This window comes from Saccostrea cucullata, unplaced genomic scaffold (assembly GCF_032062105.1).
Source record: "Saccostrea cucullata isolate Sc308-1 unplaced genomic scaffold, CSIRO_AGI_Scuc_v1 ctg149, whole genome shotgun sequence".
NCBI lineage: Eukaryota > Metazoa > Mollusca > Bivalvia > Ostreida > Ostreidae > Saccostrea > Saccostrea cuccullata.
The window spans coordinates 164,846-182,779 of NW_026933711.1; the positions used below are offsets into that span (position 1 = coordinate 164,846).

At 34.6% G+C, this 17,934-nt stretch overlaps 1 protein-coding gene across 5 annotated transcripts in view; it reads left to right on the forward strand.

Annotated features, from left to right (window-relative positions):
- LOC134239030 (formin-J-like) overlaps positions 1-17,934 on the forward strand; it is a 93,570-nt gene that overhangs the window by 63,613 nt on the left and 12,023 nt on the right. Inside the window, exons 1-4 of one of the 5 annotated variants that reach the window (XM_062721171.1) lie at positions 2,027-2,507; positions 8,293-8,408; positions 14,516-14,675; positions 16,994-17,027. The exons of the other annotated variants lie outside the window; for them this stretch is intronic. Of the exons in view, the coding sequence (XP_062577155.1) occupies positions 2,042-2,507; positions 8,293-8,408; positions 14,516-14,675; positions 16,994-17,027 (776 nt within the window). The 5' untranslated portion in view covers positions 2,027-2,041. Of the gene's footprint in view, positions 1-2,026; positions 2,508-8,292; positions 8,409-14,515; positions 14,676-16,993; positions 17,028-17,934 lie in introns of those variants that run through there. 5 annotated transcript variants of the gene reach the window in all.

Sequence of the window (17,934 nt, forward strand, 5' to 3'; positions counted from 1 at the left end):
ACAAAAGGCAGCTTAATTTCCACATTCATTTATATCAAGTATTTTTTATTTGTGTGGATGGTAGATAAATCTTTTTTTTCATAAGATAAGCCAATTTATACAGACTTGGTATTCCTTTAGTGAAATTGATCAGACAAAGGTGTTTTGATAATAGTTGAGCAAAGCCTTTAAACTGATGACCTGTTTGTTTTATATCAAGAGAACCTCAAAAATTCAGATTCTTCATATCATTAATAGGTGTAATGAGATATGAAATCTACATCTATTTTGAGGTTTTTTCTTTGTCTTGGAAAAGATATTCTCTCAAAAAGTGGCCCTTGGTCGTTTATCCTGATCAAATTATAATGCACAAACCATATAATTGAAAGGTGTGTAAAACGATTTCTTTACCCATTTCCTATTATTGGTGCTATTTCACTCATCTCAACAATGCATATGAATGGCAACCTTCACGCATTTAGACTGAATGCTTGCATACTTACAAAACTAATGCAATAATTGGTAGTTTCATTGTTAGGCGTGATTCAATAAACATTATTAAATTAGAGCAAAAAGTAAATCGTTTTTACGTTGTACTTTTACAAAGCGTATAATTATCTACATGAATCACGTAGTTTGAGAACTTTTGAAGCACGGTAGCTTCTTTCGTGACTATAAAAGAAAATAATGTTGCAAAGACTCAATAATGTAAACTTCAGGAAGGTCAAATGTCCACGCGGAAATACTTTCCTTACAAAATATAGGCCACGTACATTCTTGTTAATTATGTTTATTTAGCAGTCGTAGAAGCATATAAATAATCACTGCAAACAGAATAGATAACTGCATCCTTTGTAACACTGAAAACCTACAAACGGTTCTTTAAAGCAATTTATTTGAGAAAGTTTGTTTTACCAACAAGAGGTCGAGCTCTACCGCAAACATCTCTAAAAGTTTATATCAATATTGGAGAACATATTTTGAAATTCGACTAAAGTTGCCATCGCCAAAACGAGTTTCCTTATTACAAACTTATAGTAACGTTCAAATAAGAATGAATATATGGGCCGGTAATTTGCAGATAAAACCTAAATGATCAAGTGCCAGTCTATAATGGGAAAGTAAAATCAACATACTAAAAAGTGTTCCATTTTTCATTCAAATCATATCTCATTATAATTTTAACTGTCTTTGAAAAAAAAAATTATTTATGATAAAAATGTTAGAACTAAGTAAACGTCTTTAAAATTTTCCTTAATTTTATGATTTGTTAATTTCACCATATAGATTTATCGGGCTATTTTACTGGATATTTTATTTTGAATTCAGTTTAGTTGTTAGAAAAATATAAACACTCATCAAAAAAGGCAAAAAACCTAACAACTGCAATCATGAAAGATAAACTGTTTTTTGTCCTTTTCTGCTATCGTGATTTTTATTTTTGCTCATACATGTACTATCAATATTGAAATATCCTTTTCCCTAAGAAAGCTTTTTTATTTTAAAAATGTTCATCAATTATTTTATTTCATAGAACTTGTACAATCGCACATATTTCGAAAAACATCATTTCATTTTGATGAATAATATTTGTAAATTTAACTTTGCATTTATATTGAAGCAAGAAATTTATTTGCATTCATTTGAATTTGGAAACGTACAATAGAAGCATGTCTGAGAACATAAATATGCACCTGTTTTATAATTCATAAATCGAGTTATTTTTGGTCTTGAGAATGTTACAGTTTACATAACACTTTAATTATGAAATATTTTGCTGTTTTATTTATCTTTTTCATTCTCAAATGAAGTCTCAAGGCTCACTGAATGAACACAGATTTTTATTTTCTTTATCTGTCTGAATAGTCATTTTCTCCCGAACATTTAAATGTGTTTAAATTATGACACTGCAAATTACGATAGAAACACATGTTTTCATAAATCCGATTTATGCATTCAAAACTGTAAAATTTTCACACATTTTTTGACAATTATTCGATACAATATGAGAAAATATTTTTGTGTATTTTTTTTTACAGGGATAACTCCTCGATTTTCAGGGATGGAGGAAAGTGTGTCTGATAGTGAAGTCGATTTCGCTTCATCTAAGGAACGTCTCTTTCCCAAAGTTGGACATAAAAGGTGGGCTTATGCTGTTAGGCGCGTTTCTATTGGCTATTCACCAGTTCAAGAGGCGTGGATTGACAATACCAACTCCTTATCCATTCATCCAAAACGACTAGTCGAATTGTTACGTTTACCTTCAGTCAATACATACTCCACTTTGAAAAGGAAACTTATTAAATCGAAATCCAATCCGGAATGGATTTTGGAATTTTTGCATCAAGATGGGCTAGAAATTCTGTTTGAAAGTTTGGAACAAATTGCTAACCAAAAATCGTCCACTTTTTTGGACAGCGTTTTATTAATATCTTGTGCGGAATGTATTAAAACCGTCATGGATTCCTCTTTAGGATTGGATTATATAGTGGAAAACAAGGAACAACTTATTCGCAAATTTGCTTCAGGTATGTATTTTCGGTACTTCTTTCATCATACAATATTTATTTGCCTCTCATTTCTCGTCATAAGGTATAGTGGGTCAATACACTGAACAGGTGAATTCGGCCTCGCGCTCTCCGATACCTATGGCCATAAAGCGTGCAGGTGTATATGTTAACAGAATTTTTTTAAAGAAACGCATCATAAAAGATCGTATAACATCTGTCCACCGTGTTCCTGAAATCTCGCTTAATGTGAAAGAATTTGAACTGATTTTAGATTATTCAATATGAAACATGTAAAATATATTAAAATTTTAATTTTTGAAAGCATACATATTTAAATATTGACTTGCAAATCTTTCTCTTATCATCTAGAGGGTTTATCTTTTGTAACGTATTTAGAACTTCAATAAAATGAAAGATCCTGCAGTGCTTTACACTTCAACGAAAGCCTTTCCTTGTTTAAACAGTAGGAAAGACATGGGGAATATAATTTCGCGCCCTACACTGAACCGTGGCATTCTGTCCCTCTATGGTCGCTGTGTCCTCCTTTTTCCCGTTTACAAGGATTTTTTTCTATGTTCCCATCAATGGTTTGGAAATATTACCATATAATTCATCACCTTTGACATGACAAGCAGACGATACACTTTACACTAATAGATTCAAAAACATCTTGTACCAATGTGCGCCAAAGAGCAGTGCTTGTAGAACAGGGTACAAAATTACTGAGTGGGACAGGAGTGGTGTCAAAGCAAGAAGTCGGTCCACAATAGATAATGAAGATATATCTGTTTAAAAAACAAGATCTGACACCATCTTAATGTGTGGCAATAGCGAACCAAGAACTGACGATGGGAATGTGGAAACTTTCGCACGTTCAATTTTTCTTCCCTACGTGAGCTGAATAGCTTGATTTTCCCCGCTTGAATATATATGGAAATTATATAATATGCTCATGCGGTGTATGCGATGCTTCAGATGCACTGAGGCATATGACGAATAAAATGAACCATGGTGAAAGCGTTTTCTTTTTAGGCGGTCATAAGACAGGATCTCAAGAAAAAAAAATCACACTGAAAGAAATCCAGGAAGGTTTGCACATGAATCCACTGTCTGTATGGAGGGAGAAAGGGTTAATAAAAGCAACAATCTTCATGTCGTCTTTGAATGACAGATGCATTTAATTTTTTTTCATTAACAACCTTAGATGTTTAATATTCTGATAATAGCCAATCCTTGTTCGTTGGCTGGAGGCCAGAAGGGGGATCTTCTTTTTTGCTGTAATTACTGGACAGGAGGGGAGTTTCACTTTTCTCTATCTTTCTCTGACGACATAAGGATTATTCCACACAAGAAGTACACAAGAACTGTTGACAGTGGAAGCCCTACGTGATAGGGAGAAAAGCGATATCTAACCTTTTCTCTGGACAGTCTCCAGGTTTAGAGCTTAACCAACGGAACCTAAACAACGAAAGAATGATTGCTCTATCAACTAATGCCCTTAATTAAGTTCTATAAAACTATCATATATTGACAAAAAATGAAAGATCTTGGCCTACCCTGGTAAACGGGGGAAGGCTTCAATTGTGAAAAATGGTGTGCGATACAATACATACCTGTGTCAACGTTTTGTCAGTTTCACATAAATTGACGTATTGACTAACATGACAATTGATCAGACGACTGGTACGTCTATGTTATCATCTGTGTACGTTTGCAGAAAATTGTCTAAAGTTTTTATACTGAATGTGGAATTTCAGTCCCAAAGAACAGTTACAGGACTTCAACTGTTAATATATCAAGAACAAAAATAGCAGTGCTACTGAACGCCTTGTACTTCTTTCCCGCCACCCACTCAGCTGTCGGCTGCTTGAGACAGCTTCCCGATAAGCTCTGCAGTAAGCGCCAACTTCCGCGTACTGACATCCGCCGAAATATAAAAGTACACTCGTTATGGTCTTATACGTAGTGGCGAACTGTTATATTTGTAGCCTTTTTGTTACCATTCCTCCCTCGTCTAGCTCTAGCGACGGGTTTATTAAATCTTAGCGCCATTTTACTGTCAGTCCGGGCCATTAAGACGTGTTGCTGGCTGTCGTTCAGTGAATGAGTAAGACTTTGACAAGTACTGGAGTAGGTCCCATTAACTATTGCTATTAAATATGTCTATTAGACAGCAATTCACTAACCAGACTAAGGGTCGTTTTGTGAAACTTGCATCGTCATGGCCCCTGTCTTGTCCAAAGGTTTTTCGTTGAGCTATTGTGACATCGCTACAGGCATTTTGTCAAACCTATAATTGATAATTGGTTTTCCATGACAAAAAATACAAGCATGAATTACAATTTCTTGTTGTTTGTATTGAATTCACTGGACATTGGGTACGAATAGTAGTAAAAGCATGCCAGACACAGCTGGATGCCCCATCTTGTGTATTTATGGAGTGGTGTTTTGTGTACCATTACTTGGGGACAATCATATGTTATACTGGTCAACATAATAACCACGACTGCCCTATTTATTTTTTCGGTCCCCTTTCTTGACCTTTAATAAAATAAAGCCTTTATGGAAAGCACAAAACTGCTTCCAAACTTTTGAAAAGACTACTTTTGCATAAAAGACGTTTTTTCTTGCGCTCAAGGAAGGGGGGCACTAGTGATGAAATTCAATTCCGACAGATTTCAAGAACATTTATAGACATATCTAGCTCTGTAAAAATGTAAGAATAGCAGTTATCGCTGTTCAAAATGTTATATTTTATTGTAAATTTCTGCGATTTTTACAAGACAGATGGGAGCTACGTGTCATTGATGTCTTAAAATTGCCTCGTTCATACCCAGGGTTAGTGGCCAAATCCTCCACCAGATAACCTCTCCAAATCAGGACCATGTTTGGTCAGAACTGACGAGACGTTAATCAAACTGAAAAGGGGGTTTGGTATTAAAATTTTGGATTAGCACACGTGCTGTGACTGTCAGGCAGAAGTGGAAATTGATACAACATAGAACTAAGGAAGCGAAGACCAGGGGAAGGGGTCTTTAAGTCACTGCTCCCGACCTCTACAACACATGGAAAGGCCAAGAACCATTGGTTCAGAAAAATGTGTTACTGCGCATGCTTTGTTATACCCTTTTTCCCACATGGAAAAGTATTTAATGTGGAGGACAAAAATGTCCAATATACCCTCATTATCCAAGATAAAATCACCTGCTTATTTCACATTTTGAACTTTATTGTCGACGAGAAATAAACAAAATAATTATCATTATTGTACTTTTTGAGTAAAGGATCAATGACCATTTTTATAACTAATCAGAATTCCCTTATTTTGTTTTCTTTGTAAAATATGTTTCACCAACGAGTAACAGCCATTTCCAAGGTCGCTTAACTCGTAAATGACAATCGTTCGGACATCAAAGAAGTCAATTTATTTCATCATACGGCTTCTTTTTACATCAAATTGTCTCCTCAGTTTGAATTCAAAGATCTGAGCCACGTCCGTTTACGAATTGCAGCAGTAAGATTAACTTCTCACAAATAACTTTAAATATTCAATTACACCCTTTTGAATAGACTTGGCAAGAAAGGCGATTTTTATACATCATTAAAATGCAACAGCATTTTGGCCACAAACAAAATAATTTTGAACTTTGTGAGAGCCGAAAGAGGTCAAATTCCCGGATGATGGGGTTTAATTCCCGGATAATGGTGTCATCTGGACTTAATACGAATAAAATCTTCTTGGACATTCCAAAGGAAAACGACCATCACTAAGAAAAGAAAGTGTGTTGCTATTACTGGGCGTGTGTATTGTTTGTCTGAAGGCATTAAACAAACTCCTTATTTGTGGAGCAGATAAGCAACATAACAAGTATACACATCAAACATGAGTCATTTTTGCTATAGCTGCCTGAACAAGGGAAGCACGATGTTGTATCTGTCCGCTCCACGGCTTATAACTGACCAAGGGCAAAGTTTGCAGTGTATTGCATTTTATTTGAATAATGACCATATCATTGTATTTCATCTAAGATGCTTAAATAGGTATACAAAACAAGCGGTATTTGTCCCCGCGGATATGTTTTATGAATTGTGTTTCAGTTTGTGTCTAGAATTTTTCAGCGGAAAAGAGTGTCACCTTAAAATGACCTTAATTGAAGTTTTATGAATGAAACTCAACTTCAGAGAAGGTTGCGCTAAATGTTGCAATATAAACGCTGTTATATCTTTAAAATTTAAATTACATCTTTTCACAAAGCAGTTATTCATGGTTATCCGAAACCACATCCAAATACACCAACGTCCTTCTTTCAAGGTTGATACCGGGTCTTTGCGTTAAATGTGTTTTAACAGTATTCCAAACATTGTGATATTTCCTTACGGTTTGCTTAATAAATGAACAATTATGCATGTGCGTGTATTCTTTATCGATGATTTGTTTTAGGGATAGAAGTCTGAAAAGTGAAGTAAAAAAGGTGGGCAAATAGAGACTCCAAAACACCGGACTTACTCATGATGAAAGTTCGTCAAGTTGAATTTTACCTCGCTTCAGTAAAAAGCTGGAGTCAAAAGTCTTTCCCAACAGCAAAAAACGGGGCCCTATCTTTAATTCAGTGATGACTCACATTAAAATGTCCATCCCTGTCTAAAACAAAATATGACAAATTTATATCAGAAATATTTATGAAAGACACAAAAGGTCGAGAGTTGAGACAAATTCATGCATACTATAGAGATATGAATATTTTTAGATCAAAGCATGTGTACTTGGAAAGCGTTAAAACCATAGATTGCTTTTTTCTATTTTAAGATATATTAAAGTAAAATTATGCATAACAGAACCATCAGTTCATAAGCCTATACATGGGTCTATTAACCCGTAAATTTTGACTTTTCATATCAGTGGTCTCAATCAAATAGTTCCCTCATAAATCTTTTTCCTATAACCTTAAATAATTTGATGCTTTTTGACCGTTCTTATATTTTCTGCCTCATCAACTTTTATGATTTGTTTGGATAAATCAAAGAAGAATAACCATTAATAGGACTGGAATTAGAGGATCTCCCTGTATAAGCAATATACAAAATTAGTTTGCATTATTGTAGTGTGAAGTTGTCCGAGACACATAAATCTTTCCGTCTTCCACATATTAACTATGTCCCCGGGATGTCATTTTCCTGGACCATAAATTATGAAGAGATTTAGGTCCTGTTCACCTGCATGCATTTGGCGTGAGGCGGGGACAGAAGAAGATCGGCATGTAACAATCGTCTGTTCGCAGATGGATATAGCGAAGACCTAGCAACATCGGCTGGTGTCAGATGCGCAGTGAAAGGTTGCGTTTACTTAAGTTTTCATCTAAGCCAACTCAGTAAATCATTAAAAGATCTAAATAAGAAAATAGTGATGATATAAATATGTGGATGTTCTGATTGTTGGATTGTTATCAGACGACCCACGTTGAAGCAAAAAACACACACCTTATCAAAGGGCAGCAGGATGAACCTATGATAAGCATGCATTTTATTTAGATTTTGCTAATATGATACCAGAGATTTCATACAAAGAGAAAGATTTTTGTCGATTAGAAAAAAAAGGATTGTATGTCCAGGATTTCTAACATAAAACCTTCATTGCCATTCACTGATACAATATACAGCAAGTTAGACGCCAAAACCAAAACACAACAAACCAAACAAAAAACAAACAAACAAAACAAAACATTAAAAAAATGTTATTTTACTTAATTAGTTGTTTTAATTGTTTACATCTTGCACGTGTATTAATGACTGCTTTATATTTTAGCCCTAGGCACGGACAATGACACGGTCAAGAAGCAAATTCTGGAACTTCTGTCGGCTCTGTGCGTCTACTCCAAAGATGGCTACACCTGTACCCTGGACGCTCTGGAACATTACAGGGTAGGCATGATTCACAAGTACATTTACAAGTACAGGGTACCCTAACATTTCGTGTTTCACCATTGCTTGTCGTCAGAAAACCTTTAAATAACTTTTAAGCTGTGAAAATAAAAGTATCTGCAATCTTAAACCAACTTTAGTTCCAGTTCATTTGCTCCACAGAATAATAGAATATCAAGTTTTTACTTCATTTTCACACTCTGGTAATTGGTTTTAATTTTGGCGACTTTGGTAATGTAGAAGGCAGATGATTTTGAATTGGCTGTTTAATCTTATATTGTATAGGCTAGACATATTCATGTCTCCTGATTAATGTTTCAGACTTTGCATTTTCAGTTGCCATCATAATTCTACATCAACTAAATAGATAGGATATCATTAACATCTTCAAACCATTTTATGGAAATTGGATTGGTTTCTAAAAAAAATAACTAGTAGACTAAAATATTATTTAAATTACGATCAAAGAAGCATCTGAAGATTAATGCCTTTTGGTTGATTTTCTTCGATAGAAACAGAAGGTAGCAACCTCATAGTTGGAGTCCAGCAACAGAATATTATCAGAACACATTAACAATCACAGTAATTCGTAAAAGGCACGTTTCTCAAGATTTTTTTTAAATTCTAAATAGTGTATTGACATTCAAGTTATTAGCAAATGGGTTTTCGCTTTCGACCTATTGGCATTGTGTTGGTATGTACACAATCTTGTACATAAAGCAGCTAACACTTGTTCTGGTTGCTAAAACACTTGTTCGCAACCCCTCTGCTGTTTTGTGACGTCAGAAAACCACATCTGCACGTCGGTTCTTCTCAGTAGCAGAGTGATGAACGACATGTTTGCTCTGTTTCTCGGTCTACATTTCTCGTTGTGATCGGTAAATACCATTACAACACAACCTACAATATTCAAATATCGACATTCACTCGATTTGTGTATCTTATCAATACTCTAAGTGAATATATAAACATAGCGTAAACTAGAAGATTATGGCCAACGACCGGTGTGGCTATTAGACTAAAGGACTGGGATTTCCCTAGCTAGCTTAAACATATAGTTATACCACATCAAAGTAAAGGAAACCGTTTCCAGATTACTCTCTAGGTGAGCTTGCCGAGTCTCTTCAGAGGACGTTGTAGAATCGGTACCAATGTCTTTAACTTCGGCCTTCATAGAATCTTTACTAGAACTTCTTATGCAATAAGAGATAAATGTTGATGGATTATCACTGATGCAAATGCTAAAAAAGATTTGTTTTATGTTAATTTTTGCATACACGCATAAATGTGCAGTTATTTTAAGTAAGGATAATATTATTAGCTTTACATATCAAGTTTCCATTATAATTTTTTCCTGCCAGGTTTCAATTGTCTTTTCTCCATATTTTGAAAAAAAATCTTGATATTTATTTAGCTTTGAGACCTCCAGGCGGGTAGATTTTATTTGTATGGAGACTAGATAAAGTTGAGATACAAAAAAGTTATCTGGTAAAATCTGTCCCTAATGTGCACGCGAGGTTTGGTTAGGGGTAATGGAGAAGGACTTGGCTTGAGCTCTTTTTTTCCAAAAGAGGTTAATGGTTTTTTGCAATGACGTCAGAACTTAACATCGTTGTTCCGGTGTTATGATTATACTCTTGTGTACATATTAAATCTTATTTATTGAATTACTGCTAACGTATCCTTCTGCAAATTAAGAAATCACATTTAAGCCTCACAACACCTAATACCTATCTGTGTAAATTAGAAACAGGGAGAGCTTTGTTCAATTGCAACATTCCAGAATAAATTTCGTAGCCAACGGCAATGTGGTTCAGGTTTTGTTTTAGTGCTGCATATTTTGAACATAAGAGAAAAGAAATGCTTTGGCATTAGAAATTCAAATTTGGTCTCGCTAACCTGTTTTAAGTGGACTTTTTTTGACACAACGTTATGTCAAAAAGTATTCTTCCATATGATTTGAATATCTAATGAGGCGCGCCTGAGGAGATACTTTCAATCTTCAACGATAAGTAATATTACAAAAATGCTGTTCAGCCTGTGTTATCAAATATAAGATTTCTTGTTGTTTTTAAAAACATTTTTTCATTTCATGAATAGACTAAGTTTTCAGAGCGTTTTGGTAGATCGTAATGTAGTCGGATGTGTTTCAATTTGTTTTAAAACGTCTCATTTCACTTCTTTGATATTGTGCAGATTGACCCCTTTGAAAGTTTTTCAGAATTTTAATCTCCATTTTGAAATGCAGCTACCATGACATCAAGAGGATAAATATACAAAACAAAATTTGGGATTATTCATGAACCGGTTTCGAATTCTTCATATTGGCTGCATTTTTATGCTCAAGCAAACCGGTTTATGGTCTGCAGATACATGTTTTACGGTCTATGAAAAACAGAACAATTAACATACTAATTTGCATTCTCCACTTTATGCTATTCATCTGAACACATGCTGCATAGATAATGAATGATAAGATATTTAATATGAAGCTTCATGTACACAAGTTAAGGCGAAGGAGTCGCGTGCAACAACAAAAACACCTTTTACTCAACTTGAACAGGTCGCTTTTCCATTGCCCCTCGAAAGTATTTGTTTATGTCACTGTATCATTATGCATTTAAAATCATTTACAAAAGAAAAATGTCAATAACTATTTTTTGATGGGAGAGGGATAGAACTTTTTCTCCTGCAGACGACACTAGAGTCCAACTGTCGTCTGCTGCAAAAGAAAACAACCTTCATGTGGCGTCTCTTGTGACGTCACATGTTGTTCAGAGAAGATACTATCACTAATTAAACATAAGGGGTCCTATATTTGCTGTATGTGTTCAATTATTGATTGATTGCAAATATAACTGACAAGGTCCAGACGAGCATTTGACTTGGAAACAACTTTAATTAATGTTAAAAGTTAAAAAGGTTGTGTGTTTGGGGTTTGAATTGCAATATATTAACATAAGAAACCCTTACCCATATGAAAAGTCATTTGGACCAAGTAACCGTTTAAACCGCAGTGGATATTGCAAATACGGGTCCTTTTATAAACATTTCATTTACAGAAAGCCTCTATGATCTTCTTTTATCACACAAATTGCTACAAGCAAACCATGGTCTGTATTTCCTAGATAAACCAAGGCTTAGGGACTCTTTCGACCCACTTAAGACACAGTGAATATTTACACTGTAAAAAAAATTAGAATTTTTATGTTCTGTGAAAATCAGAAAAAGGTGAGAAAACTCGACCATGTATTAACATCCTTTAAATAACCAAATAACCCCCAAATTCCCACACATTTGTATGTTAATTGGACCATAATTGATCAAACATCCGAATGACTTTGCGTTGCTATTTTATCCATACGATATCAGATTTATCCGTCCTTTCTATGTGGATAATTCTATTGGCCCTGATACTACCGGTTGCTGTATGAGGTGGCGCTAATTTGTGGCTTATGAATCTCTGAGTATTGCGATACATTGCTTTGTCATCCCAAATCCCACGCTTTGTCGTGTTTATCTGTATACCTCGGCGATAAGATTTGTGCCTCCGTCGAAATTTTAATTTTGTTTAAATGAAAACTGCTCTCAAATTTTTGGTAATACCTCTACTGATGTGTTTGCTAATTTGTGTAAATTATTCTTCATGTTATAGAAATAGCTAAGAGGCTCTGATAACTTGGTTTATGCCCCGGATAAGGAAATCGTGCTAATATGTCGGTACATATTGGGGTAATCGTGGTTCTAGGAGGTATTTACCATTAATAGTTATCCCCGATCACAGAAGCTTGCTATAGAGAGTTATGTTGACCCCAAGAACCTCACTACACTTTATCTCGAAATCCGTGTAATCCGGACTCTTTACATGAAATACACTTTTTGGGAGTAAAACACGGTCAATTGTCGTTCATTTGATCTCAAATCTTAGTTGATTTGGGGTAAAGATTTTTGGATTTATTTAAAGATTGTTAACAATCCATGGCATTTGACGCATCCATTAATGAAATAAGTTACAAGTAGAGCTGCAGAACATATCGAGGTGTAATACATGTATGTGTTGAAATCAATGATTCTAGTGTAGCATGTATTTATTTCAAATAAAATTTTCATTTTTATTTACACATTTATTTTATGACGATTCCATGTCTTATAGAGTGCATTTCAATCTCCCTTTTTTCGGTAGTAAACGCACTCGCAACACCAATCGAACACAGTTGTTTCGTGAAGAAGGGGAAAAACGAAAGTCAACTTTTGAATCAATACTAGTACATTACTATATTTCGAGAACTGAAGTATCGGAAGGGTGTGTAATTGACATAAAATCTTATTTGGAGGACACTTCCTAAAACGAACTAATCGCCTTACAAACGACTGTTGTGTGTGCCAAGCTTGAATTAGACGCCAAGGGACAATCCATCATGGGGTTTATGGTCCCTTTGACCTAAAACAAAGTCATGACGCCTTCGAAATATTTAATCCGATAATTCATTTTTCATTTTTAGATACTAAAATCCAATTTTTTTTACATACTGATGAAAAAAAGGTTAGAAAACAAATCTTAGACGAAGAAGTATAATTCTGTTTAAGTTACAGAATTCAAAAATGTTAATGAGTACATATACCTGTAATTAGGAATACACAATGCATCACGGCTTTAGAATACGTAATTGTCGTCTACTTGTTTCAAATCACGACACTACCAGCTGATTTAGAATACACCATTAACTTGAAATATGTCGTTTTATGTATTGAAAGACTTTGTCGTATCGACTATTTAACCGTCTTTGTTGACTGTTTGTAAACAACAAAAGGTTCCCTAAAGTACCAAAATATTTGTCCAACGGAGAGCTTAGTAATACCTATGTTACGTTAGTCTCGTCTATAGATAGACTACATTTACCCTGACGTTACGTAAAAACCATTACCGTTTTCTTTTTGACTATTATATACAAGAATATAACCCAATGTTCATGATAAATATAAAATGGTTTTCATTATGTTGTTCCTGGTTGCCTTTTTGAAGCTGCTTGGGAAGCGAATTTAAAAGGGACAATGTTCCTGCATTTTGCAGTAAGATTTTTAATCTGAACAGTTTGATACTAGTTCATTGTAAGGAATCCAATATTTTAGCAATGTCAATACATCGAATAGACTTTGGCTTCTGTTAAAGATAATAAAAGGTTTGAAACACCTAAGAAGAAATTAAAATTCTAGCATGCTATCATAAAGAATGACTATAATTTCGAAACATTATCTGATTTGGAATATGTTCTTGAGGACAAATAGGTCGAGAGAGTTTGTGCAGCAGAATGGTGTTGACTTGCGTTTTAGTAGTCAGTGAGTGCCTGGGACTGATTTGTCCTCTAAAAGCCTAGTAGTCAGACCCACATGTCTGCCCTGAAACCTGACACATATAGCGACATTATCATTGTAACATATATAAGAATACTTCCAAAAACCCTTCAAGAATATCATTTTTCAGATATTAAAGGATCATGTTTAACTATGAAGACAATTGGCCCTACACAATAATACATATAGTCTCCTATTGTTTCCCGTATTACGTACATATCTTCCCGCCTTTTGTGCCATAAAGGGTCTTTTAATAGCATTGTTGTAATGTTTTCGGAAACAGATGGAATTCTGTTGCAAGCATTTGACCCAGCTTAAATCCTTCGAATATCATTCCTTCAGTGCTTTCGCTTTAATAAATGAAAGAAGTATTTCAATAAAAGTGCAGTTGGCCGGGTTGCAAGTCAAGCGCAGAGATCGGGTTCGGGTTTTCTTGCTCTTTTAACTTTACAATAGAACTTATCAGCAGTATCACGCAACTTGAAAACTTTTATAATTTTTCTCACTTTTATGTTTTCAATTGTGTACATGTAAATCAGATTGTTGACAAAGAACTAGTTTACATTAGACGCCCATCTGGTCCGTACTTTTGAGTCCTCTTTTTGTATGCCTTGAATTGCTTTTGCTTCATCATTCAATGTTTTGAGAAGACATAATAACAATAGAATACTAATATTCTACCTAATACAATACTTGCCTTACATTTTTTATTTGTTTAGTCTATTTTCAGAATATTATGTCATTTTTTATTTCAGAAAGCCAAGAAACAAAGGTATCGGTTTGCAGCACTAGTTGATGAGCTGCGCAACACAGAGAATGTGGAATATCAAACGACCTTGCTGGAGTTTATTAACTGTATAATCGTATATGCAGACAAAATCCAAGATCGTGTGCGAATCAGGAACGAATTTTTTGGTGAGCCCTTATTAATGTTGACATTTTCCAAAATATATGCCATATTAAAGAACATTTGTCAAGTATAATTCAAAATGTCCGACTTCTGGTCAAAATCTCTCCTTTTTTAAAGTGTTCAATATCTGAAAAGAAAAATCTGGACCTTGTCCTACATTTCTATTTATTGACATCTAAATGACCCGATTTCTTTTAAAAACACAAAGATTGATACACCTTTTACGATAATCGGTTTTGGTATTAGAGGAGTTCCCGCAATAAACGATAAGAACTCTTTGTGTATATTTTGACCCTATCTCTATTTTTCATTCAGAGGACATGGGAAAAAGTAATAGGTGAAACCGATTGGGAATTATATATTTTTTTTAGAAATTCTAAAACGAGTTTTCATGTTTTTCTTCTTTAAGAGGGATAAAAAATAACAAGTCTCGCCATGGGGCGAAAATGCCGCTTGTCTGCAACTGATATGGGTCAGGCTTTGAATGGAAAGGGATTGTACTACGATAATAAAGTACACAGTTAAGTTGTGGGGTCCCTTCAAGCGTGTTTTAATTACCACATATAGATGTTTAGCATCAAATGTCTTAAACACAAAAGAAAGTGATATACATGAACTAGGGTGGGATTCTAAAAGAAGAAATGAATGAAGTCCATTCAACTTATTCATTTCGTAAAAAGAATTTGTTAAACAGGGTATTTTAAAAATGAAGTCTTGAAACTTGACTTTGCAAAAATTACCAACGATGCACAAATTTAAAACAGACACTAAGTAAGAAACTGTGTAAACTTTAAGCTTATTTTTTGTACTGTATTATCAGGAATTTTTTCATGTGTTAGTTTATCTGAAGAGCTTAAAAGAACTATAGAAATTTAATTACTTTTAAGAACCATTGCAGTGCAACAATTAAACCCAAACAAAATTTAATATGGTAATATAAGCTCACAAATCTCTTCTTTGTCACTCACATGTCAAAACAACTCAGGGCAAAGGTCCTGGTGCTACGCCCAGCCATATCAGGACGAGAACCAATACAGAGGCAGGGGACATACGAGTGGTTCCCGACTGTAGTGCACTTAAGACATGAAACATAGACAATAGACTCTTTCTACAAAGACACCCCAAAAATGCACATTGTCGGTTCTCTGCATCAAAGAAACCTTGTTCAACAACAAGAGGGTCCTTTCTGGTGCAAACACAGTTGTAAAATTCCACAAAGTATACCCGATAGGGGCAGTGTGTGAGTCATCTAACTCGGCGTGATTTTTATGAGGACCTCGTACCTGTAGTTTATATAAACATTCGGGTTGTATATAATTTTTCTACTTCTCTAACATTGCACAAAACGTCAATAGGTCAAGCAGCTTCCTATTATATACCCCACTTTCCGTCTTTGCAACCATTTTAACTGCATAATGTGACTTCTCACACCTCTATTAAATGTAAAGTCGTCGTTTAATTTAACGGTCATGATATCACCCTCATCTTTCTTTTGTATAACTTTAATGAAGTTCTCAACTACAAATTTTGGAACAGAGAGACCAAGAGCTCTTGTTGCATCGTTTCAATGGAAAGGTGCGCTAATTGAGTGAGACTATTATACAACCTTAAACCATTACACATTTTAATCTCAACAGGTTTACACATTCAATTAATTTTGGCGTTTAAAGCTAATTTAAAACCAACTTCAACACATGCCACCAAAATGAAAAACATTTCCAACTGAAATTAACACAATGATATTAATCCATTTATCGGAGAATTAACGACACACACTTGAGGTAGATTTCAAGAGCACCCAGGTGTAATCTGACCAGGAATGTCGGCAATCCGTGGTGGACTGTGGAATTTTTAACTTTTTTTAATAAATATTTAGTGCAATGACTTGCCTTAGGTCTCCAAAACAAAAATGCAATATTAGGGGCATTGTCACAAAGGTTTACCTATGCCAGGTAGTTATAAAATGCCTGGATCTGCTCTGATTTCTTCCTCGTTATCACTTTCTCCTGACATGTTAGAAAGCTAGGAGGTAAATAGGTCCTCTAATAAAATGACATCAGGGAAATAAAATGTAATCTTTTTTTACTAGCATTGGAGGATTATTTTACTTGTCATTTTTGGCGATGGGTTCATGGTCCCATGAAAAATTAGTTAACTTGTTTTGACATTTTTTTTTTCGTATTACTATATTTGTAATTTTTCCTATTATTAAAGTAAGTAAAACGTATTTGATCTCCAAACATTTATACTTCCTCATTTATGAAGGGATAATACATTTTCCCGTAGGTGAATTATAATAATGAAGTTTTTATTTTATTTTCAGGTTTAAGATTGCAAGAAATTTTAAACAGATTACGGTAAGTTTAAATCGTGTCTTTAAAAAAAATCCTTAATTCATCTCCTATAGTATGTTGCAAAGGTTGTATGTGTTAAAATTTATACAATTCTGAAACATTTTTTGTCCATGTGCAATAATTTTGCATTCCTAAGAGTAGTATACATCTGCTTCTCGGCTAGGATGAGACAATGCATCTCATGCTGACGAATTATTAATGACACAAAATGGTTATTGACGTCTGCATAGTGATTTGCTTTTACTTTTGGCTGATTTTGCAAATCACCTCCCTTCTTTCTCTGTTGTTCCTCCTCATTTGAATCTTGCAAGACAACAAAAACTTCGATTTGTGCAAAAACTCCAATGACGTCATCAATGGATTTAAGTGAACGTTTACTTTGGTACCGATGCGAGCTGTGTCACTTATGTCCTTCAAGGTATGCGATCGTTATGGTTAGAAGTGACTAACTGTTTGTCGTGGGAGGGGGCTCTCCAGACTGCTTTTAATAATGTTTATTTTCCCTTTTGACCAGTCCTCAAAAGCTCTTTTTGGCAATATTTACACATGTTTGGTTAAAATAGAATTCAATTGATCCGTGGATAACTGTCCGGGGCTATTTTTCTCTGTCATGGTTATCAAAATCATATGATTCCTATTTTGGGCTTTTTAAGAGACAAGTCTGGCCTTGAATGCCTTTATTTAAAACTTTACGTGCATCACTTACCATGCTTTAAAAATCATGGACAGAATTTTTAAGGGTAAAGTCAGAAAGTTATGAATGGACGAAATCTGATATGAATAAGAAGGGTGTGTATAGTATTTATTTCTTGAAATTGATTATCCCTACCAAACCGCCATGACGGTATAAGGTATAGGTCGGACCAGCTAGTATAACTTACGGCTACTTGTTCACGGTTTGAAGTTTTAT